The sequence below is a fragment of the Homalodisca vitripennis genome, unplaced genomic scaffold (genome assembly GCF_021130785.1).
Source record: "Homalodisca vitripennis isolate AUS2020 unplaced genomic scaffold, UT_GWSS_2.1 ScUCBcl_7807;HRSCAF=15630, whole genome shotgun sequence".
In the NCBI taxonomy this organism is placed as follows: Eukaryota; Metazoa; Arthropoda; class Insecta; order Hemiptera; family Cicadellidae; genus Homalodisca; species Homalodisca vitripennis.
This window is the reverse complement of record NW_025783917.1, coordinates 1-25546: the sequence shown is the minus strand read 5'-3', so window position 1 is coordinate 25546 and position 25546 is coordinate 1. Positions and strand designations below refer to the sequence as shown.

The 25546-nt window shown below is 34.9% G+C and overlaps 1 protein-coding gene across 1 annotated transcript; it reads left to right on the top strand.

Moving 5' to 3' along the window:
* The first annotated feature begins 17592 nt into the window (after positions 1–17592).
* Positions 17593–23855, top strand: LOC124374293 (1,4-alpha-glucan-branching enzyme-like). Its single transcript, XM_046832532.1, has 3 exons — positions 17593–17965; positions 19955–20124; positions 23656–23855. Exons 1-3 carry the CDS (start codon positions 17853–17855, stop codon positions 23838–23840), a joined length of 468 nt encoding a protein of 155 aa, XP_046688488.1. The 5' UTR covers positions 17593–17852; the 3' UTR covers positions 23841–23855.
* Positions 23856–25546: the final 1691 nt, after the last annotated feature.

The following is a 25546-nucleotide window of genomic DNA, read 5'->3' as shown; positions in this document are numbered from 1 at the left end:
AAATAATATCAGGATTTGGGATATTTAATATCTTTATATGTTACAAAAATTTTAACAACGTTTCGAGAGCTTGTATCATTCCCCTTCTGCAGTTGTCTAAACCCAAGACATGATACTAATGTACAAATTATGACGATTGGAAAAAAAGGCCATCTTTAAAAACATTTCTGAGATCAACAATAAAAATTACTATACTCTACACATAGGCGTATATAAGGGGGGGGCTCAGGGGGCCCAAGCCTCTTCCCCGAAATATTGAAAGACATACATTAACACATTCACGACGACGTGCGCCACGTGTGGTACACGGCGATCTTCGCACGAGCGCGTCGTGTACCACGTGTGGAGCACGGCCCACATTACAGCAGCGCGTAATGTACCACCCGTGGTACACGAACAATGCATTTTCAAATGGCTCTCTGAAAGTAACGTTTGCCTAGAAGGTTCTACATTTCTGTCTACGCCATCTATAAAACTCTTATAATATTTTTCATTCAATGCAAACTCGTTTTTCCCAAAATTGGTGTAAAAAAATTGCATAGTATCTGAATAGTTGTTTGCCGTGTTTGTGATAGCTAATAAGCCTATCAGCAAAGATGAACCTGTAAACCTTTATGTTCTTAAACTTCTCGTATATTCATACATTTAGAGTAGTTATTACGGGTAGATAAAAAAGTTGCTCGCGTTATAAGTTATGAGTTTAATCAGCAGAAAGTGACAAGTCTAACCTAACAAATACTTCGTAAATTTAAATAAAGTAATGAAAATAACTGAGTATTAAAAAAACCCTAAATCTACATGAAATTTTTTTGTCTAATGTTTGTTATTGAAACAGTCCAAACACATCGCTGGATTATCTGTGCAGTCTGCAGAAAGTTGTAACTCTCTTGCAAACGTTTTCTGCCTTCTGTTGTCCCATGACAGGCAACTAGAGACTCATAGCAAGGTAAACGTCGTCGTTTTCTTGATTGCTTAGCCAGGCCATCTCTCTTAACTAATTCGTGTTTTTTGAGTAGGTAATCGTCTTTCTGAAAACAGCACATTAAATGTTGAAAATATGGTTAGTCAAATGTTCAAGAAGCTTATAATTAAAATTGTTTGTACAGACTTTGAGGCCTAATTTACGTGCAAACTATTTGTTCTGTTTCCTAAAACAATACCGATTCAGATTATATAATTTAAATTAAATACACTAGTTATAAATAAGATTACCTGAAATCGGAGGTGTTGAGAGTTGGTTAGAAGCAGGATTACAGTTACTGTTTTCCTCTACAAGCTTTCTTGCCAAAACAGATCGGAATTTTAGCATATCCCATTTAGCTTTCTTTTCCCTAACACTGTTGAATACCACAAAGGCGTTCACAACACATGTACCCAGCAATAACTCTAGTGCAACCTTCTTGTACCATTTAGACGTTTTTCTCAATGCGCTATAATACGAACTTATTTAGTCTGATACGTCTACGCCCTTTTTGGCATCATTGTAAGCTAAAACACAGCTAGGTTTCATGATTAGTTCGTTATTTTCTATTGGTTTTTTTACTGGGCAATAAGTTGTCCCCATCCTCAGGTCGAGTACTTATCAAGTTTACTCGCCTCTTGTCGACCCAGCTGATTACTTTTTACACCTTGTTTGTTCTCCTGCGCATACACTTCACCCTTTTTCAATTTCTTGCTTATAACTGTCTTCGGATTGGACTTCAAATCCTTTCTCAAGGTACCACAAAGGTAAGTTTTTCTTTTAAGCAAGGCCTCAGCTAACTCGACGCTGTTGTAATAATTATCAGCGTACAGCAAACGGCCGTGGCCTAAGAAATCATGAATATGATGCAGCATTATTTTTTGTTTGTGGCCTTTTCCAGATGTAATGTCACCTTTACCTACGTATATTTTGAACTTGCAGGTATAGCCATCAGGAGAACAAAGCTTGTATATTTTTACACCATATTTGTGCGATTTGTCCGGCAAGTACTGCCAGAAATTAAGCCTGCCTCTCCACGAGACCATGGTCTCATCTATAACTACAGTTTCACCTGGAATCCTGACAGCTTTGAATCTATCATTTAACATGACCTGCAGTTTTTGGAGCTTTTTCATCCTGGGTTCTTCGCCTACTGCTTCTTCATTATTATGAAAATGAAGACATCGAAGAAGCATTTCAAACCGCTCTCTCTTCATAGCCTGTTTTATGAAGTCATTTTTAAACATGGTGTCATTTGACCAGTAAAACCTTATTTGAGGCAAAGGGCACATCCCCATCACAATCAAAATCCCTAGAAATTGTTTTATTTCTCCACTAGTACAGTCAATCCACTGCCTCATAAAAGACCTATGTTTGGGGATATTGTTTGAAATATCTTGCCGGGCATATCGGTTTGTTTCTTCTACGATGAGGTTAATAAAATCGTCTGGTAAAAACTGCTCTAATACTGTTACAGGATTTGATATGTCAAAATCATACACTAACCCTTCATTGTCAGTATAGGGAAATTGTCTGACAGTACTCTTTATGTCGTCCCACTTATTACCATCGTCATCATTACTGGTACTTGTTTCAGTTTTCACCATTTGGCCCATCATCAGTTTCGGGCACATCGCCATTGGCGGTTTCATTATTTTGCTGATAAGGTTCTTCTAATTCTGATATTGTATTATTTTCATAAATATTTACACCTAATTCATCACCTAAGCTTATATTTTGTGAGAAATAAAGAACTGCATTCTGAAGGCTTACGTCATCTGAAGTAACAATTACATTTTCTTCGATATTTAATGCATGACTTACTTCATTTGCATCAAGTTCCTCATCATTACCGTCTGCATTTGAATCCTAACTATCTGCTTCAGAAGGTAAGTATTCGCTCCCCGACACAGAAAAATCAGTAAGTTCACAATCACTGTGGCCTTCAAGAGCATCATCGATCTCTTGTTCGTCCATTTTATTACAATTTCACTACAAAACACCACAAAATAACTTTCAATTCAACATACACCCAGTCACTAGCAGTATTAACCTACAAATTAACAAACCAGACTGACAGAAGAAAAACAAAAGCGCGCCAAACGATGCTCGCTAAATGTCTAGCTAGACGCAGGTTAGAAGCAACACATGTACCACGTGTGGTACACGACGCGGTAGATTAATGTCTTATTAGTTCAGCGCGTCGTGTACCACACGTGGTACACGCACATATATGTATAAAAGTTCATCAAAAAATTGTTTAATTTACGTTTTGATAGTTTTGCACATATTTTATAACTGCTGTCTAGTGATTTAAGCAAAAAAACATCATACGCATTTCTGACAGATTTTACCGATATAAACACGCCACTTAATTACGAAGGTAGTTATCACCTACGTCGTGAATGTGTTAAAATTGCATTCAGTAGTTATTTTTAAGCTAGAACACATTTATGATGTCTTACATCTAAAAAAATGTTCAGTCAGAAGATTTCTGAGCCTCTATTTTGGAAGATATTTTATACTTACTAAACCACAGGTGAATCAGACCGACCCCCCGAAATAATGTTCTATATACGCCACTGACTCTACATGAGAATGCATAGAGCGTATAGCTTGTAATAGGGAGATAATGGTGGTTTCCTTCCTGTTGTAACGTAGACTAGGCCTATTCATTTCATACACGGGCGTGGCTGCCGCTTCAGAATGTATAGGAGGACACCTCCAGAGCCGTCGCTAGCTATTATGTCGCCCCGTGCAAAACTATCCCCCCCCAAACCATTTGTGAGATAAAGTTCAAAGACAGCAGATTTATAAAGTAACTCAAGCTAGGACAAAAAGTACAAACAACCTGCAAAATCAAGATGTAAAAAATGTCTCCCGTAATTTTTGTCTTTTGTATCCCCTCATTCCCCATGTTTAGTTTTCGTTATTAACGATTGACGATTTGAAAGAATAACATGATTACGGACACGTGCCATTGTTGTGTGTTGTGTACAGTATAACATATGGTGATGACACCGGTTTTAACAAGCATACGGAGTGAGATGAAGCCAACATAATATATCGTAAAGTGAATTCATGCAATGGACATTTTCTTCGAGCAAATAGATGTGGTGATGTGGAGGGACGGCTGGACTACTAAACCATTTCAGATTACTAAAAAAATAGACTTATTTGGTTGCTAATTCTGAAAAATGAACTAACAAAGGAAACCTAAAAGTATCAAACAGATTAGAGATTTGTAATGGACCAATCCGAAGTGACACTATGAATTTTAAAGAAGTTAATCTAGCATGAACCAATAATAAAAAGGCCCATTCCCGTTTCATTTTTGTCGCCGTATTATTTCTGCCGTGAAAATCGCAATTTGATTTATTTTATTGGCCTTTGGTCAGTTCTCTGTGATTGTTTGGTTAGCCCAGACCTATTGTAACCTGTATTCAAGGTAGTTGTGTTTCCTGACTTACAAGTGTCACAATGCTCTGTTATGATTTTTTTAATTTATCCTAGACTGTAGCTATGTGTCACCTGAGGAAGGGATTAGATTTCTAGATCTCGAAGCGAAGTTTTATTGATTTTTTTGTATTACTGAACGATGCAAAATGTCTCAAAAATCCAGTTTCCTTCATATTACTAAATTATTATAACATTAGGCATTACACGTTATGGATGAAATGGTATATCTTGAGCGTAGGAAACATTTTACATTCCAAAGTACATTTTTTAAAAGTTAGAAATACAACATATTTGTATTTGCTTATCATTATTCTCTCGTTTTAATGTATTATGTTCCCTCTCGTCTGGGCACTTGCCCCCCCCCCCCCCTCCTCCGGGGTCACTGTCGCCCTGTGCACAATACACATCACCCGGTCACCCTACACCCGTCTATCTCAACACAATTTGTCGGATCAATGTGAATTATGTATAAGAATAGAATGAAGCAAACAAATGTAACATTTCAATACTTCTAGAAGCACAAAAAACGCAAGAAAAATGTTGTTTTATCAAAAAAGTATCTGTAATCTAAAACTATACTGTTAGATACGTTGGTTTTATAAATCACCCTATGGAAACGTCATAATTAGTTGGTGAGTTTAAAAACTATAAGAGTCGGATAACACAAGAGTGGCTACAAACTTTATTTAGCAACTCACAATTACTAGCAAACTGTCAGGAAGTACGAGACGCGATAGATGTTAATACTAGAGAACGTATATAAATAAATGAATATATATATATACACACATACATACACGCATCTTATTGGTGTATATAGAACATTATTTCAGAGGGATGGGGGTGATGACACATTGGCTTATTTAAGAAGTATAAAATAACCTTTAGAAATTAGGGCTCAAGAATCTTCTCTAGGGAAATTGTTGAGCTTTAAGACCTCATAATTGTGTTCTAGCTTATAACAAACTATTTGGTGCAATTAAATGTTTGTCTTTCAGAAATGTCGGTACGGCTTGAATTGAGGAGGCATGCTCCCCAAAGTGTACACCCATGATTATCTTTCTCTGTCTAAGTATATAACTCAGTGTTCACGTTCACTAATGATCTATGTGAGTGAGTCTATTTAATGTTTTCTGAAACTAAATGTATATTGCTTAGCAATAGAGTAGAATTAATTAATTACTTTAGTTACTTTAATTAGTTAGTCTATGCCCTGAGAATTATACCAGAAAATTAAGAAGGGACGTAAATAACGTTATATTACAATTTTATGCGTTACATTTCACTAAATTAATTATTCTACAAATGTATAATCAAAAAGGCGAACAAAACTCTTAAAACTCAAATTAATTTTTAAGTTCAACACAATTATAAATAATAATTTATTTTCCAAGTTCTATATTTGTTTTAGCTGGACACACACACACACACACACACACACACACACACACACACACACACACACACACACACACACACACACACACACACACACACACACACACACACACACACACACACACACACACACTTTAAACAATTATGAATTAAATTTCTCACAACTAATGAAAAAGAATTAATTCAAACGGAATTATAGTGACGGAAGTTTAGGAAACGTCTCTAAATCCCACTTTACACCTGTTCTGGTGCGAAATCTGATATTTTGTTTAGACATCCGGTGATGCTCGGTGCTGCAACTCGAAGTCAGTCTCCATGACCGGATCGAATCCGACACCAACCAGCCCCAAGTCCCGTGTACATCGTGAGGTACACACACTCACTTGTTCGTGTCTACAGTGCTACCAACCTGCGGTATCATCTTAGTCTCAGAACAGGTACAGTGGTGATCCTATGCATGTGCCTTATTATTTTAAAACTGAATTTTTTTACACGAGAACTTTTAGCATTCCTCAAGGATCAGTTCTCAGCCCTCTTCTTTTCCTAACATAATTGAATGATAATTACCTAAACAGAGAGTGTTTGTATTCGCATTCATAATACTTAAAAATACAACCAACTTAAACTATTTGAAAGTAATAAGACATTTTTCGACGACGACAGACATTTTGATACCCTTTTTAGTTCAAAATTGAACGAAAAATTATTGAGAGACTGTAATTAAGTGTTCAAATAAGCTTGAAAGAATTTACATGTGTCTTCAGTTTCAGAGTAGTTTTTCTTATCATAAAAATAAAGCATAAGAGTCTTATCTGTTTGGGATGGAGTTTAACGACTGTTTTGCCTTTTTTATATGACGGGGTTTGCAAAGTTTAATATAACAATTTTTAGGTGATCGCCATTTTGTAAACAAATAATAATAGCGTAATAGAGTAAAAAAAATAAATTTAAAAATTGGGAGAACTGAAAACATTTATTTACTAAGTATCGAAAAATAACTTAAAGGGGCTTTTAAATATAATCTGTTTGCAAAAGAAAAAAAAACATGGTGAAAGACGACCAAATTAAAAAGAAATATAAAAAGTAATTGGACATATTACAATTAATGTTATAAGTAGGATTTGATTCTGTACAGCGCGATACTGTTTTTTGTGAGAACCAGTATGGTCAATGTAGCCAATTAGGTTGGGTGTTTTGACGTTACCTGTCTTTAAAGCTCACAAGGGATGCCTTTTATCATGCTCTGGTAAGTTTTCCTGGTAAGTAGCCGAGACAAAGGGGCAGGAGGGAAAATCATCTGGGAACACGGCAGAGGCGTGGTAATACATTTTAGTGTGGGAGGATGGTAGGTTCAGAGGGGGTTAGGAAGTATGAATTACCTTTCAACTAAGAGAGAAAAAAGACCTCCCCCCAATTGAACACATTTTGGAAAAAGAATTTAAATTGGACAATTCAAGTTGCACATTCATTGGTAATGATTTTTAAATTCATTAACCTATAAATTGTATATGCAAATCTTGGGAGTTTCAAAAATCAAATTAAATATAATACTTTTATAATTGGCATCACACAAATGTATCTCCTTTGGGAACTGTCTTCAAGGATGTGCTCATGAACGTCATCACTTCAACGTACTTCAGGAGTTACTACTCTTTTATATGCCTTATATAAACAAAAATATGTCAGCATTCATTAGCTTAGGTTATTAAAAATGTCATTAACAATAATAAACTACAGTGTATACATGAATAAAACGCACTATTTATTAAATTGATTTGTTTTGTAGATAAAAAATATAATAAAAAACTTAGGATATGCATTAGTTGAATGAAAATTATGCACGCGCTTGGTAGTAATATTTTGCAGTATGCAAATGTATAATTCATATGTTATATATACAATACATAAATATAAAGCTGTAATTATATAATCTCAAATATATCTACATCTGGCAAGGCTGTAATACTACTATTTTCAGTGTCACCTGTAGGAGTATTATATTTACCTGAAGAAGAGATCAGATTGCAGATATCGAAGTAGTGTTACTGATTTTTTTTTATTTCACTGAACGATGGGAAATGTCCGGAAAAAATCCTGTTTCATTCACAATCCTTCCATCGTCAAAAATAAACTTCAAACAAATGAAAACGTAAAATGTAGAACTTTATTGACTGCCATATCACCAGCATAAACAGTATCACAAAAAGTTGCTAATTTCAGATTGTAACCAGTAGCTTTGGAAGAAAAATATATCCATTGATCTAAATCGCCTGTACGTTACCTTAAGATTCATTTCACATTTGGTATTTATTCTTTTAACGATTGTACATAAATAATATGCGATTGTAGTTAACATCATAATTTCATAATGTTTTTGTGGTTTGTTGTTTGATTCAGATATTGATTCAAACTATAAACTATCTGAAAATCAACTACCACGTGCATTATGTTGTGTTGTAATGTTTTTGTGTCTGTATCTGTGCTATTTCTATGTATCATGATAGACATTAAAAATCCGGGCTTTCGTCACATTCAGGCATAAATTTGGTTCCTTTATAGAGCTTGATTGAAATATATACATAAATTTGAAAAATGTCCTTACAGTCTCCTAGCTTTTGCGTGTCCTGTTCTTACTAATTAGTGGGGTTTATGTGATCATACAATTAAAAACCTATCTCTTTAAATTGAATCCACGGAAACCTCATGTAGAATATGTCTCCCCATCACCACGTGAAGGGTTTAATTTATTGTAACTTTATGTGCTTCTTTCATTTTCTCAATATGGATTACACTTAGCAACAGTAACATCAAGAGAACTTTCTACTATTTTTCTGTGAAACGAGATGTAACATGAGCATAATAAGCGTGCGCAGAGTTCATGCTTTGGAGGTGCCTGACATACCAGGGGGGGGGGGTATTAACTACTATTGAAGATTGTACTTCAAATTATGAATTTTGAAGCTTTTTGACCATTGTTTTAAACACAGAATTCTTGCAACCCATAGCACTAATTTGCAATGGGCTATAGGTAAGTGTGTCATGACAAATACACATCTTTGATTGTAAGCAACCATTTTTATTAAGGAAAAATAAATTTAAGACAATACATGAGAATTAAATAGAATAATTGATTTGAAATACAGAAAAACACTTGTTGAAAAATTACAATTACATTCGCCTTTCCCAGGAATCGATACTTTAAATAGTGAGTAATATTACATTCACGGCAAGTTCTTATTTAATGACCGGCAGCATAAAAACAACAACCCCTCTTGTGTCATTGTTGTAGTAGTGTCATTGTGTAGCTTTGTTTTAGTAGTGTTTCGCTATGAAAAGCTCTCTTATGAAGCATGTGTCACTGATATTACCGTAACAGTTTCAATGCGGAGCGGCAAAAAACTCGGGAGGTTGGTGCGATGTTTAACACTAAGCCACGCTAACCATTTCTTCAAGGCTGTCCTTGAGATACCTGTAGCTAAAAATACAATTACATTACATGTTACTATGCTGTTAGAATTATTATGTGACAGACTCATCAACAAGTCATATCCATTGACAAGCCTGAACACATAACTTTATTTAAGTTATTACTAAATTAAAGTTATATTTTATATTAACATTTCACAACAAAATCATCTTCTAATTATAAAAACTTGACAGTTTTTACATTATTACAATTGCCTTATTACCTCACCTTTTATCTGATGAGAGCTTCGGTAAGAGGCTGAAATATAATAACTTATATCTTTTAACATTTTGTTTCAAAAGAATTAAGAATTTTAATTATTACTAGGCCTACCTTTGGGAGAGTTTCACTGTCAAACGTTTTGCAGCTCTGTAGTAGTTGTTCTGCTTGGATGCTGTGCAGGCAGACATTGGTTTTTAACTATTTTCAAGTCGCCCTCATCTTGAAAAGTTTCCCAACTGCTACTATCAAGTCACACGTTTCTGGGTTAAATCGTTCGTCTATATCCATATATATTTAGTCGATGAATGGGTAAAATGTCAAATATCTGTCCTGGTCTTCTTTAGTTTCAAAATAGTGAAAATTTTGGACAGTTTCGTCAATATGTAAAGCGACACTTTTCTTCTCTATTCTAAAAAAAACAAAAAAAAAAAAAAAAAAACAGGAAGCTCTACACCTAGCTTTTCACAAAACTTCTTTTGCAGAATTGAATACTTAAGTTTAATTTATCTGGGATCCTCACTCTGAAGTGTTTTGTTTACTTTAAAATCAGGAAGGTTACTGGGTGAGCGATTTCCAAAGTCAACATGAAATCGAATGTTTTCAGTTCATGAAATATTTACAACTAATGTAGGGTTTCGACAAGAACAAAACATTATTTTCATAAGCTTAACATCTTTTGCCCTACAAGTCCACGTAGTTGTAGAAAGGGACTTCAGAGTTGTTAACTCAGAATCACATTCTTTTAATTTTGTGTACACCCTTTATAAAGTAATATAAAGTCTGTACAGTTCCAAAGAAGTTGAAAATCATGCAATTTTTTACTTGAAGTGCTCGCATCAACGAAGACTAGATTCAAGAAATGGCCATAACAGTGTACAGACATGATCTCTTTACACATCTCTGAACTCCGTGATTGGATCCAGATATTGTTGACACACTATAAAACACAAAGAATTAAAGAACACCAATAAGTTTTAAATAATTTACAAGTGCCTCGCTTAGTTTCTGGAAAATCGACTCTACATTTTGTTTGGTTAATTTCTCAAAATAATCCTGTGCAAGACTTTTATCAGGTTGTTTTGTATGTTGTTACTGGTGTATGAGGCGATTCGGGGTCTTAATGCTGTCTCATAACAGGACCGTACTTCTTCAGGATTTAACTAAACTTAAAAACAATCCTTTATTAATTAATGTTTTCCTCAATTTCTCTATACTCTCTAAAAGATTATACGGATTGGCTAAATACATTAAAATATCAACCAATTATACTACGATTGTTATTTTTCAACCTGCATTTTGGATAAGACCTCTTCTTTTTCTTTGATGCGGAAAATACCGATTGAAGAATTTTCTTCTTAAGAAGCAAAACTAGCAAACGATTTTGAAATTTGAGTGTGGCATATTGTAACCAGATGTGTTTTGAAACACTCATTAATTGTTTTCCAACTTTTAAGTCCCGTTGTAACAAAATCTTGATATGTGTTACCGTTTTTTCCTGAATCGTTGGTATAATAAAACGGCAATGAAAACAAAATAACTGAACCTGCTGTCGGACTGTACTCAATCTAGTTGTAATTTGCATGCCGACTTGGTTAAAAACTCCTAATTTTTGTCAAAATTTACTAGAAAGGTTCATTTTGAGTTAAGGTTGACAAGGGCCCCGAGATAACCTATCAAGCTTCTCGGTTCTATTCGAAGCAATTCCACGAATAGGATCGTCAGAGTGAGGAAATATTTCAGTCCAGGGCTAGATGTCAATGATGATGGTTCATCCAGAATTGCACAACGGTGTTATTATCAGCATTAAAACTTTTCGATTTTGAACTAGCAGAACTATTACCACTATCAAAGGATTTGTCGGTTACTAGCACTTTTCTCACAACAAATCTGCCCATAAAACTATTTCCTTCATTTTGGCACCTTGCAATAAGTTATTTGTAACAAGTAATATTACACTACCAATGTCACTTGTATTGCATAATATAAGTACTGCCGAGGCAAGTACACCAATCACACCGCGCACAATAACAAATGCACACACGGTTGCAAACAAGCAAAGAAGTAAGAACAGCACTCCTAACCTAGAGTGAGACTGAGAGGAACTGCAGGCAGGAAGGGAACGTGAACAACGTATTACAAACACAACAATATAACTCATACGTAAAACTCAGTACCGGCCAGACCAAGGAAACAACTCTTTTACTTCAGTAGTAGTATAATTTTCGCACCTAAGTTCTATAGCGAAAAAATAAAAAAGTCTATTTATTAGCAAGTGCCTATGCAACTGTGGCACCATCCCCCGTGTGCACGCCATTAAACACAAGCAATTCGTTTTAATACACCAATTTCATTTTTATAGGTGCAAGATATTAGCGTTTTCACGTGATTTTTCAAAACTACTCCATCCACAGTCCAGGGTAGGATATAATTCGATTCTTTCTTGTACGTGACACATTATAAATATCTTTATTAAAGTATGATATTCATTTAATTCAATTAATTACTGTGTTTTGTGGTAATTATGTAGCAAGAACCGGTTAATAATAATGGAATATCCAGTTCGACACCCCGTCAGAAAATATATATTTTATAATAAAGATCGTAATTGTAAATTGTTAACTGAGTTGTTTTCGATTATATAGCGGTTCTTTAATCATAATAATATAAACAATATATGTTAAATTACGATAAAAAATAACTATAAAAAAAATCTCAATTAAATCTTTTAACTTTTAAAACCATACACGATTTTTGTTCGTTTAAAGCTTAAAACCTAGAAGCATTTTCATATACGTAATTATATGATCAGTTGAATATGAATTTAAAGTACTTTAGTTGAACTTAATATTTATTTATTTATTTATTCATATACGGTTAACACCATTTTACAATATACAGTAATTTTACTTGCAGCCAACATCAAGATGAACAACAATATATTCAGTATAAAAGAATAATTTATGATATTAAATACGGTAACCTGTAACATAACATGCAAAGTATGAATCAATAATATAACAAATTCAAAAGATAAATATATATATGTATGAGAACTTAACATATTCTGTTTCAACTTCCAACGGTCGAGGACCAATATACAACAATATTACAAATATAATTCTACAAAGACGGCTAAATCCAAACTCAGTTACAAAGGGTCAAGCCAAACATGCAACATCACTCAAACCAAACTACTACTTACAAGCTATGGGTCAAGCCAAACATGCAACTGGACTTTATATATATAATCTTACACATAAATAGCAAAAAATGAACCAATATAATTTATAATAATGACTTTAGCAAAAGCCATAGCAATAGATAAATATACATGGCTTGTAACAAATATTGACAATGATCATAACAAGAGGTAAAAGTATGTAATTACAACGAATAATTAACACACAAAAGCTACAACATACACCAAATGCATATCAGCTTCAACAAAAAACTTAATTCATTTATAGTGAGGACAGAAAAGTAAACAGATACATGCTATCAGATAATAATTACAAGATATACAAAATTTAGATGAGCTAAAATATGTACAAAAAAAAATTATTCAACAAACCAACAATTACTACATAAATAAATACAACATGCATAAGTTACTGCAGCAGGACATGCCAGCTCACAAAGCACTGAGTTTCCTGAGTTTTCTCCTAAAAGCATCATCAGACATAGCGAAAAAATCAAAGTCAACAGGAAGGCTGTTCCCCAGACGGTGGAGACGTGGTATGGTACTGAAGAAAGAATATTGGGTTGGACAGAATCTTCTTTCAAAAAGTTGTCTGGTTCTAAGAGACTGGTGGGCACGAATGTCGATTCTCCCAAGCAGATCAGTTGAGTCCACAGTGGCTGAGATGATCCCCTTTAGGAGCATTAGATCAAGGACTTTACGTCTGAAATCCAAGGATTGAAGTCCAAGATGGTGGCTTAGGTCATCCAAAGGAACATCCGCATAACGAAATCCAAGTTGTACACCAATGACCCGAAGAAATTTTCTCTGAACACCCTCAAGAAGATCAATGTGGCCTAGTTGATATGGTGACCAGACAGGAGAACAGTACTCCAGGATGGGGCGAACTAGATGAATATAAAGTGTCCTTAACGCTCCAGGAGAAAAACCATCCTTGGACACTCTGATAATAAATCCAAGGGCCGAACTTGCCTTCCTACTAATACAGTCTAAATGAATGTCGGGACTCAATGTAGATGTCATTGTAACTCCAAGGTCCTTGACCACAGAAGATCTTGTAAGTGGCTCTTCACCAAGAGAAAAATTGAAGATCAGAGTGTCAGTTCTTCGAGAGAAGGATAGTACTGCACATTTAGATACATTCAATTCCATTTCATTCTCAGAACACCACAATAGTACGTTATTCAAATCATCCTGGAGCAATCTGCAATCAAGTTCTGAGGCTACTTCATTATATATTTTAGCATCATCTGCAAAAAGTAATATTTTTGAGTGTTTGATAACATAAGTCAAATCGTTTATAAATATGGTAAACAATACAGGGCCCAACAGAGAGCCCTGAGGGACTCCAGAAAGCACAGGGAAGGCCCGAGAGGTTGCCCCATTATATCTGACCTTCTGGTGACGACCACTAACATAGCTTTCAAACCACCGCAGCATGGGTCCAGCGACACCCATATTGCTAAGCTTAGCCAAGAGATGTACATGGCTCATCCTGTCAAAAGCCTTAGCGAAGTCGATATATATACTGTCAACTTGATGACCTCTTGCAAAGGCTGATATAATATCATCCTGATAAATTACCAGATTTGTTAAAGCTGATCTACCACTACAGAAGCCATGCTGGGCCCTAGATATGTGACTCTTAAAGAAAAAAGATAGTCTAGCAAGAACCAGAGATTCAAACACCTTTGCCAATGTTGATTGTATAGAAATTGGCCTGAAATTTTTTATATCGGAGACAGCTCCACTCTTGAAAATGGGTGTAATAAAGCTTGTCTTCAGACATTGAGGAAAGATACCCAAGTGCAAAAATCGGTTGAAGTATAAAGTCAAGTGGGGAGCAAGAATGCAACTGCAGTACTTCAATATCGAGGGTGGTATGTCATCAGGCCCCGGCCCCTTATTAACATCTAGAGAAGAGAGGATCTTTTCAACTTCGTCACAAGAGGCAGAGAACTCAGTGAAAGAACCGATAGTCAAGCAGTCCCCATAGGAAGGTCTCCTAGTGGATGGCCTGAACACTGAAGAAAAGTGATCGGCAAAGAGTTCACAGATGTCCTGAGATCCTTCAGCAGTCTTACCATTGTAACACATCCAAGCATTAAACCTAGCAGAGTCCTTAGTATGATTTATGTGAGCCCAGAAAGCCTTAACATTGGTCTTCATAGCTCCTTCCACCCGCTCAATATACAGCTGATAGCAGAGTGACGAAAGTTCCTTACACTGCCCTCTCACGCGACTAAATTCCGTGTAAATATTCATATCAGAAGTAGCCTTATACTGACTATGAAGCTTCCTCTTCAACAGTACCAGTCTCCTCAATTCCGGGGAGAACCAACAGGGAAAGGAAGATTTCCCTAAACCTTTCATTGGAGTCTGAGATTTAATTAGGGAACTCAGGCTAGTACAAAAGTGTGTAAAGGAATACTCAATATCTTCACAATCATCCAAAATAGGGTACTGCCAGAGCTGCAAGTCTTGAAAGACCGCTTCCATGTTGCATCTTTTGAAATCATACTTATTAACTGTATTTCTTGTTTTCATATTGCCATTGCACACAACTTCAATGTCCAAAGGAGGATGATGGGACTCGACAGGCATCAACGGATCCAAAGCCAGCTCAACCGATACATTCTTCAATGAGGAGAATACAAGATCCAGCACAACTTCCCGGTCATTCTTAACCCCATTAAACTGTTGCAAGTGAAAGAGGTTAACAAAACCCAATACAGACCGAAAGGAAGAATCCCGCTCAGCATCCATGGAACATGTCCAGTCCCTGTTAGGCAAATTGAAATCTCCAACTATAAGAATAGGCCCCTTTGTGCCTGCAGAAAGTAATGCCTCCTCACAGGCTACACAGAAGTCCACATACTGGCTGGCTGGCATGCTGGGCGGAAGATAAACAGCACTTAGAAACATAGAAAAACCAGTAAATCTAACCGATGCAAAAACACACTCAACAGGGCAAGCACGATGCACTATCTCTTGGGAGACCAATCTGTCATGAATACCCACAATAACACCGCCACCGCTCATCTTGTTTGAGGTTTCATCTGAACGATCGCAACGATAGATCTGATAATGTGTAAGGCCAAGTTCAGCATCATCTATATCGGGTACAAGGTTTGTCTCTACGAGGATAATAATATCATAATTACTTTCAGCAACGGCGAGCTTCAAAATATTTAACTTACTTCTAAGACCATTGACATTCTGAAAGTAAACATGCAGATCGGTCTGGTCTTTAAAGTTTATTCGTTTTTTGATATGCCTTTAACGATAGCAGGGATTCCATGGGTGTATTTGATGGTCAAGGAAGTTTCACCTTTCTTCTTACGTTCTTCAAGTTCCTTTCTAACTTCCTGCAAATACTGACGTTCTTTAGGAGTGCGATCTCTACCAATCGAGACACTTGCATAATCACCATTTGCTGATGAAACCAACTCCTGAGAAAATTTAGAAGTGAATACTCTGGCATCATTTGACGACTGGAATATCACTTTAAGAGGCCTATTCTTACCACGAATTAGCTTACCCAGTCTAATAGTCCTTACCCGTTCAAGGGGCAAATTTATTTTCAGAGCAGTGTTTAAGTTAGACACGTGGTTGAGGTCGTGGTCTTGCCTATTTTTTACGGTAGAACTAGTGGACTCCCCTAGATTATAAATTATGACATTTGCGGCACGCTGTGACCTATCATTTAGTTCGCCAATAATAGCTTCTGTATCAGAGCCAACAACAGTATCTTTCAAACTTTTAAAGTCCTGTTCAAGAGTGGTTATTTTTGATTCCGTATTCAGAAGTCGAGGTTCCAAAGAGCAAATCTTAGAGTTTAAAGCTTTAATGTCCTCCTTTATGGGGGCTATATCCTCAGATTTCAGGCAATCAACCTTCGAAATAAGATGATCCATTTTCCCAGCAAGGTCAGAAATCTGAACAATCAAATGATTAATGGGGTTTCCGACATCTTTTAAACAATCAACCCGATTGCAGTTCCATGACAATTTCTTATTGCCTGCAAACTTTGCATATTCCGCCGCTGACATTTTTATACAATCAATATGAAACCATCGGTCACAAGGTCCATCGCAACCAATGGCCTTCTCCTGATCAAGTACTTTTTTCATACATATAACACAAGCAGGTATCGTAGAAGCCATCATTATCAGTTCCCCAAATCCGCAGCTGTACAATCCACCACAAATAAATGTATAAGATAATCAGTCCAACAGCAAAGAATTTTATATAGTGTTGTATATCATATCTAGAAGGCTGTGGATTTCAGCCGGCGTGTTTCTGGTGCTCTCTTTAGATGCTGTTAGTGACTTGACAGAGATGTGATGTGGATTGCGGAATGAAGGAACGGACTGCTGTTACTGTTACAAGAAGCAGACAGCAAACAATCCTGGTTTTCGTAGGACTAGGGCAGTATTAATGTGCGAGTTCTTCCAGTGAGTGATTAGTTACAATTAACATCTATCACATACAACAACTCACGGACCAAAGTTGATCAAATTATTGTATTGATAAAGCTTATAAGTAGACAGAAGATTAAATACGGTATCAATTCAACAGCACTACGAAAACCACTACAACACAACAGCTATCTTGATTTTTTTTTTTTGAGTTTATTACCAGCTATTGTGTGGTTTTGTTACATTAGGAGTCGCGTAGCGGGTGAGCATGTTTGAAGCTCGGGTTTCGAGTGCGTTCAGTTGTCGGATTGACTTAAAAACGTCTCTCTCTAAACTATGGTATCGTTTTTACTTGGTGGTCTAGGAGCTACTTTCAAAAAAGTTAGCGCAGCCGGCCGGCCTGTCATGTCATTTAGTTCGCTTTGAAGGTCAAGTTCTTCATTATCTTATTTTTTTACCCTTTGACGTTTGTAGCCAGCCTGTGTCGTATCATATTAAACTTCACGCTTTGGCCGGCTATGAACCAATGAGTGACCTTGTGTGAACTTTTTTAATTAGTTTTTAAGATTATGGATATTGATAAAAAAATCTGACCTCGGATCTCACCCAGGTCATCCTCTTTTGTTAGTTATAGTGCATTTATGTTCAAAAAGTTAGAATAACTAAAGTTTCTTTAAAGTTTGAAGTCTTTTGTTTGGAACAGGAGGAAGCAGAAGGTTGTAAGAAATGGGAGGTAAATTTTCATCACTTGATCCAAAAGAAATTGAAGTTCCTAAGCTTCATGTTATGTTGGAAAGAGATGGTTATTTAAAACCATATGAGACTGAATACAGACGCAGGTAAGACGTTATTTGTTTTAAGTTATTGGCATTTATATTTCTGTGTTTTTATGGTCTAGTTAGGATACAGCTTTTCATAATTTTCTATGAACTAAACATATATCCCATTCAAATGTCTGTTTTACTTACAGGCCTAGTTGATTTTCTATTAGGCTACTTTAGGTTATCAAGCCACAGTTTTGTTACTATTAAATTATATTATAAACATTTTAAATAAAATAGAAAAGGGTTACAGATGTTCGAAAGACGAAATAAAACTTTTATTAGGCCTACTAATTTTATAATGAATGAAACGAAGTAATCATCTGTCCATATACTATTGCATAACGTGTACAGGTATTATTAGATTAGATTAAAGTGTAAATATAACCTTACCTTAATTACTCTGTGTCCCATCGTAGGCCATAAGTTGTCTGTTCTTAAATATAGGTATTGCGCTATTAGAGAAATTTTGAGCAGGTTGTATCCATTTTCTTCACTTAGGCCAAATCCTAGGCTAATTCTCAATTTTTTTCTCTATGTGTAAAGTTAATTTTTTCTTTCAAAATGTTTTGAAAGTTTCATTATATTGGAAGAATTTCTCAATCAAATAAAACTGATTAACAGTATTTGCCAATGTATGACACATTAATTTATCAAATTCATCTACTTAAGTCACTGGCTTATTTAATTTTTCATTTTATTGGGGTTTGAAAAGATTTAAAGACAACCACCGTCATCTTCTGTTATGGTTAATGTTTGAAATTCCTTAATAATACTAGATAAGGTCTTGAAGAATATCTTGTTGCAAGTCTTTCTCTTACGTGTATTTTCAAGGAGTATATAAACACATTTATTATCAGTCTCATAAATTTATAAATGTACTCTTTATACCGACTATTGAAAGGCCTAGAATGTTCGTTGGTAACACAATGACTGCCACACACGATTTTTATTTGCTTGATGGGTGTTAGCCGAGTGAGGATACATAAACAGCTTTAGATTTTATTAATCAGTAGCCTTCTTCTGTAACTCCCTCAAAGCAATGAAAAAAATTAGTTTTTTACATTGTTAAGTACATTAATAGAAGCCTGTGGAAGAAAGATAATTATAGGAGGGTGCTAGTTCACATACCACATTATTCGTATCACTCAACAGAGACACTTCATTTACTATATTAGGAGTGTTGATGGCAGATCGTGACAGGCTCATGCCATACTTGATAAATTTGGAACAACTGCTCCTGCGATCAGTGCAACCAATGTCAAATAAATCCATATCCACAGTGTCTTAGTATTTGTGATTGTGACAGGTTGGTTAGCAACTCTGTGACATGAGCAGCACTCTCCACATAGCACATTTTGATGTGTGTATTCTTATTGGGATTTGTTTTGAATGTGAACAAACAGTATAGGCCTAATTCCAATGTGGGATTTCAAAGGAAGTGAGAGTTGACTTGTGCAGCTTAGGCAGTGCCATTCAGACTTTCCACGAGTTCAAATCAATTAATTTAACTGTGAAATGCTACACCTCACTTCTCTCCAATAGGTACCTTTATAAATAATTGTAGCTACCATCACAAGTAAGGTCACAACGCATTCTGAGGCCCGATTCACTCTGAATGGATCATTCTTGTAATGACTGCAAGGACGTAGCCAGCAAACCCCCAGACCTGGGGGTTCAGGTCTGGAAATTTTCAATTTTTTCAATTATTATTTTTGAAAACTATTATTATTTAAATAATTCAGTATTATTGACATGTACTGCTGAAAGATCGTTCTCAATTAAGAAACGGGTCAAGAACTTTTTAAGGAACGAAAAATGATAAACACTTTTTGTACTACTTTGCCTTTTAACAGACTCATTTTTGTCAGTGTCACTGTATCGATGCATATTTACAAAGAAAAATTCTGTATTAGCCTATAAAAAACACAGGAATACAATTTTGTGTGCATAAACAATGTTCATTTTAAACTGATCTTACACGTAAATGTTTCATTTGTGTTCTAGGTATGCCTGCTTCTTGGATTATGTTGATAAGGTGTCAGAAGGTGAAGGAGGACTGGAAAATTTTACTCAGGGATATAAATGGTTTGGGATCCACATCAATTCCGACAACTCTGTCACAGCGAGGGAGTGGGCTCCTGGAGCTACTGAACTGTTCTTGTTTGGAGATTTCAGTAAGTTAACACTATTTGTCAATATATTTTAAGTAACACATTGTTATTGATTCATTGATTGTGTACATTAATGAAAATCTGGAAATCTTGGAATCCAACCCTCAATACTGCGGGTTGGTGGGGGACATTGACAAAAGTAATTACTGCCTCAATATTACTTCTCACCTCTGTGTCACTGGCAGTGACAGTGTTTTATGCAAATTGAATCAATCATTCAAAATATACTTTATTACATCTCATCAAGAACAGAAATTGTAAAAATGTTGTAATAAGTAATTGTATATACACAGAGTTATTGGTAATGTACCAAATAATAGTTTAATTGTTATTCCATCTGTTCATGCTGAAAGAATTTGTTTATTGAATAGGAAGGCTGTTCAATTAACCAGGTGTGAAGTCTTGTCTTTAGTTTGTTCCCATTTCTTGTTCTTAGGTCTCTTGGCAGGTAATTTAAGAGTTAATACCTTTATATGTTGGGTTTTTTCTCATATTGTGTTAGGTGGTGTGTTGGAACACTGAAGAGTTGGGCATTACATGTGTTGTTTTTGTACATCACAGTCTTTCACCATGTTTTGTCCATCAGCATGCATCACAACTTCTTGTATATAGAGACTGAGGATAGTTAAAATTCCAGGTGACATAAAAGCCTCTATGCAGGTGTCTACTCTCTGGAGTCCAGCTAGAATTCTGATTACCTTCTTTTGTATAAATAAGATTATTTGTATATTTGCTGAGAAGTCTGCTCCTCATACAGCTAGACCATATTTCATGTTGGTTTCAAAAAGTGCAAAATATGCTATTTTTGTTGTTAGATAACTTAGGGCTTTGGCTTGTTTGAGTGTGTAAGCACTAAAGTTCAACCTTGTACATGCTATCAAGTCATGCCTAGGAATTTTACTTCATTTTCCAGTGTAATACCTGGAATCTGCGGTATCTCTTGATTGCAATGTCCAAAACCTACTTGGCTTGTTTTAGTGAGGATTAACAACTTAGATCACTGTTGTGGCAGTATTCGTAGGATGAGTTGAGATTATATTTGTACAGGGTGTTAAAGAAGTCCAGCACGGGCTTGATAATTCCTGAATGATTACAGGTAAAGAAATAAAACTTGGTACATTATTATTGGACCTATAAATGTACTTTTTGAAGTAACTACTATTTTTTTTGTCATGTCAGGAGGATGGCCCACAAGGAGTCAGAAGGAATTCTTATATGAGAGCATAAGGTTGAGTAGTATATCAACTTAAAGGTCTTTATTAGTAAAGAGAGTACAGTGCTGCAAATTTAATCTCAAAAGATTCACTCTTTAAAAAATAACGCTGGTTTAAAGTTTGAGACATTTATATTGTAGCTCCTGTTCTAGATGGTTTAATATTCTTGCCTTGGCTCAAGTTTTGGGGGTGAAACTTAGTAAATGAATACTAAAGACACAGTATTGTGTACTTAAGAAATAGTTTTTAAGGTAGTTAGTGACTCTTCATACTCAATGAAGGGTGGTCTACAAGGATTTTGGTAAACAAATTTAACTTAATACATAGCTCAAGATGTACGTTGTTTTAAAGGGGTTGTTTGGTAAAGCAGAAATGAATGGTAAAGGGAAAAAAAACTAGGTTCAGTTATTATAATATAAAGTTATTATTTTTAAGTTGAGATTTGGACTGTACTAGATATACATCTTACATTACACTTTAAAACAATGTACATCTTTCTATCGGTGCAGTAGTGATGTACTAAGTTTCATTGCTTTACCTGTTTTCGTTTGGGAATTATCAAGCCTGTTCAGGACTTTTTTAACATCCTGTATATTGTATAATATATGTGTATATATGAGTTGACAGCTAGGTTGGACATTTTTTCACTTAACAGTAGAGTGGTGTTGTTTGCATACGTGAAGATGTTGGCATATGCCATCGGTGAACAAGATTAAGAGCACCAGTACTAGTTCAGTGCCCTGTGGTACACCACAGGTTACTGGCAGTGTACTAAATTGTATGTTTGTCATAATATTTTTTTGGTAGTTCTGTTTTGGTAGTAGCATTTGAACAATTCTTAAGCCTTACCAGATTTGCCTAAAGCGTCAAGCTTTTTGGTGATAAGATTGTGACTCAAGCAGTCAAAAGCCTTGTAGTAATCCAGGAAAAGCGGAGTTGTAATTATTTTGTCCTCAAGGTTATCTACTACGGTTTCTATTAGTTTAATCATTGCAGTTGTTGTTGATTTGCCATTGGTAAAACCAATATGTGTGTTTGTTAGTAGACTGTGTTCATTGCAGTACATCATTTATCTCTTAAGAACTATTTTTTACAAAGCTTAAAGTAGGTTGAGATTGGTTGGTAGCTGCTAGTTGTGGCTGTGCATCCATTTTTATATTTTGGATTTACCTTTGATATTTAATACCTGGTGGGAATTGGCCTCGTTCAAATGATTTATAGAACATTATCACTAATGGAGTGCGTAGTACATCAAAAAACTAAAAATTAGTGTTTTTTTCAGTTCAATAACAAAGTTTTTTAGGAATCCAGGTGATATTTCATCATTACCGGATGAGTTCTTTGATTTAAAGTTTCTCACTACATCTATTACTTCCGCTTCATTTGTATGATATAGAGTGGAAAGTGTAATATGTTGTTCTCGGTTTACGTTTTGTTGTTACCTCAGTTGTTAACATTCTTTAAAGTTTTGTATACCAATATTAGTGTAGTTGTTATTAGAAGTTGTTAAGTTGTAGTGTAATTACTACTACATTATGGACTATTTTTCCATCTACCTTAAGCAAATTATAGACTGTTGCTTTTTCTTTATTCTTGCATTGTTTATAATGTCCCATGCCTTTACTTATCTGAATCGTTGATGTAATTTTTGGATGCTTCATTCTTTAAAAACCTAAGCCTTAAGTCATATTTTTTTAAATCTCAGCTGCTTATTTCCTGATGAAATCTTCATTTCCTGTTCCATTATTTTTCATTATAATTTTTACACATAGCAGCACTACAGTGTTTATCATTGTTTTAAAATACAACAGCAGATAAAAATAAGGTGGTACTTCTCTGTTATTGCTAACGTATTCAATGCAATTCTGTAAAAGATTGTTATTTCTACAACATTTTTTATGTTTTTATATTTATACCAAGAGGGACCTGACGGGTCTAGATTTTAATATAGTAAATCTGAGCATTAGACTGAACACATGTTGCTTGTTTGGTCCTTAACTCAAGTGTCTTTATATCCTGAGGCATTTCTAGAAGTGCGGGCTCATATTTTACAAACCACAAAACTATGCAGATATGTAAAAATATGTCTGGTCAGGCATACAACAGCATAAGATCTTATGTACCTGATGGAATAGCTAGATATAATTTTCTTCTGGAGTCTATTTTATTATTGAGCATAGCCATATTGAACATGAGAATATTTAACATTAATATTGTACATGTAATGTATACTTTAGGATGAAAATAATTGAATGTTTTAATTTAAGTTTTTCAAAGTCTTGATTTAGTGTTTGATGTATAAATTCCAAATTATTTTCAGATCAATGGAATAAGTTTGCCCATCCTTACAAGAAACTTGAGTATGGGAAGTGGGAACTGCACATTCCTCCAAATGAAGATGGATCTTGTGTCATGAAACATTTGTCAGAAGTCAAGGTAACATTTAGAGTCTTATTTAGATTTCTTTTTTATACTTATGGTTTACAATACATCAGTATTCTATAGTTTGATTGCCATAAATTAATACATCTATGGTGTATATGTCTTTCCAAATGTTTCACTGGACAGAGACATCTCTTTAATGTTTAACACTTTTAGTGCTGATCTTGAATTAGATGTTGTGTTATAAAATGCTGGGAGTTTTTAGTCATTAAACAAAATCATATATCACATATTCTTTGACATACATAAAAAATGCTTACATGTCTGTTTTCCCCTTGTTTTCTTCTTTTCTTTTATTTGATCAGAGACAATCATATTTTAATACCAATATATACTCAGAATATGTTTAACATGCCAAATTAAAGCATGTTAGAGTAAGCAGTTGCAATATATGTCCCTTTGTTAACATGAATCCACAACTTTAAAGGAATCAAGCTGATCAGAATTGAGGTAAAATTGATAAATTTACAATTTTAATCTTTAACCATTAGTAGTTTTAAATTTATATTTAAGGTTAATGCTTTCTATGAATTACAGAGTATAACTATGATAACAGAAAATTGAAATAAAATCCTTATACAAGTTTGGGTTAACCAGCAATAATGTTTAATTGCATGAATAGTCTATTTTTCAAAAGTAATTTACTTTAATCCAAGTATGGCTATTTTTAAAGTAACTTTATCAACATGTGTTGTGGTAAATTAATGTAGGACATCCAGTAAAATAAATAAAGCCTGCTTTGTTTTATTTACCGCACTATGGAAGAAAATTAACATTGAAATTAAATTGATTTACAATGTGTTAAAATTTAATTTTAATAGAAGGTGGATTGATTAAAATTTAAGAATTAGAGGTTGTCTTTTAACTTTTAAACTAAGGAGGGTGTTCAAAAGAGTTTTGATGTAAAAATTAGTGTATTACTAAATACGTATAGATGCTTTAAAAGAATTTAAATGTTTAAGAATTTTTTAAATCGGATCCTAGAGATGGTATATTTTGTAGGCTATGTAGAGTCAACGTGCAGTGCAGTCCAGAGTGACACAAAATTTATACCAAACTTCATCAGCATTAAACTGGTGTTAGTGGTGTACCATAACTAGTTACTAGTACATCTTATTGGCCACTACAAGCACAATCAGTTTATTGAGGCTGGAGCAAAGAAAATGAGTCGCACTCCGTCTATAACATGTCAAAGTGTTAATAGACCCAACTAAGAAAATTAGCCCATCATTCAAGAACCTCGGGGAAAGGTCCAATATACTTAAAGCTCCCTGTATCCAAAAGCTCCTTGTAAAACCACCCACCACTACTTTCTAACAACCCAAAATCTGACAAAGACTGATCTATCCCAAGCTATGCACCAAAACAAATCCATTATTATACTTAGAATTAATCCCATGGGTCCCATTTCTGCGACATCCTTTAAAATTTGCTAAATCCTCAACTAGCTTCTTCTTTTTCTCATTCCATTACCTCCCTCGGATGAAAAATAACCTAGAAGTCGTACCTGTGACTCCAACAGTGTGATTTATCAATGACATGTAAACATCGGCCTAACTTCTGTAACTGTCCATTACGCATATACAACACACACTGTTGTCGCTCCAAACAGCCAAACTTTGGCAACTGTTTTACCAAAGTAAACTCTCAAATCACAAGAATAGAACTTGCTTTTCTTATTTTTGTCATAAGAACATAAATACGTACATTTTGTCAAATTTTTACTCTGTGGAAATGAAATTGTAAAAATATTGTAATTAACATATCAG

Excerpts from the sequence above, each read along its gene's own strand:
- LOC124374293 (XM_046832532.1), top strand. The coding sequence starts at position 17,853 with ATGGGAGGTAAATTTTCATCACTTGATCCAAAAGAAATTGAAGTTCCT. Across the intron at positions 17,966-19,954 it reads GAGACTGAATACAGACGCAG|GTATGCCTGCTTCTTGGATT; the intron begins GTAAGACGTTAT and ends TTTGTGTTCTAG. Across the intron at positions 20,125-23,655 it reads GTTCTTGTTTGGAGATTTCA|ATCAATGGAATAAGTTTGCC; the intron begins GTAAGTTAACAC and ends AATTATTTTCAG.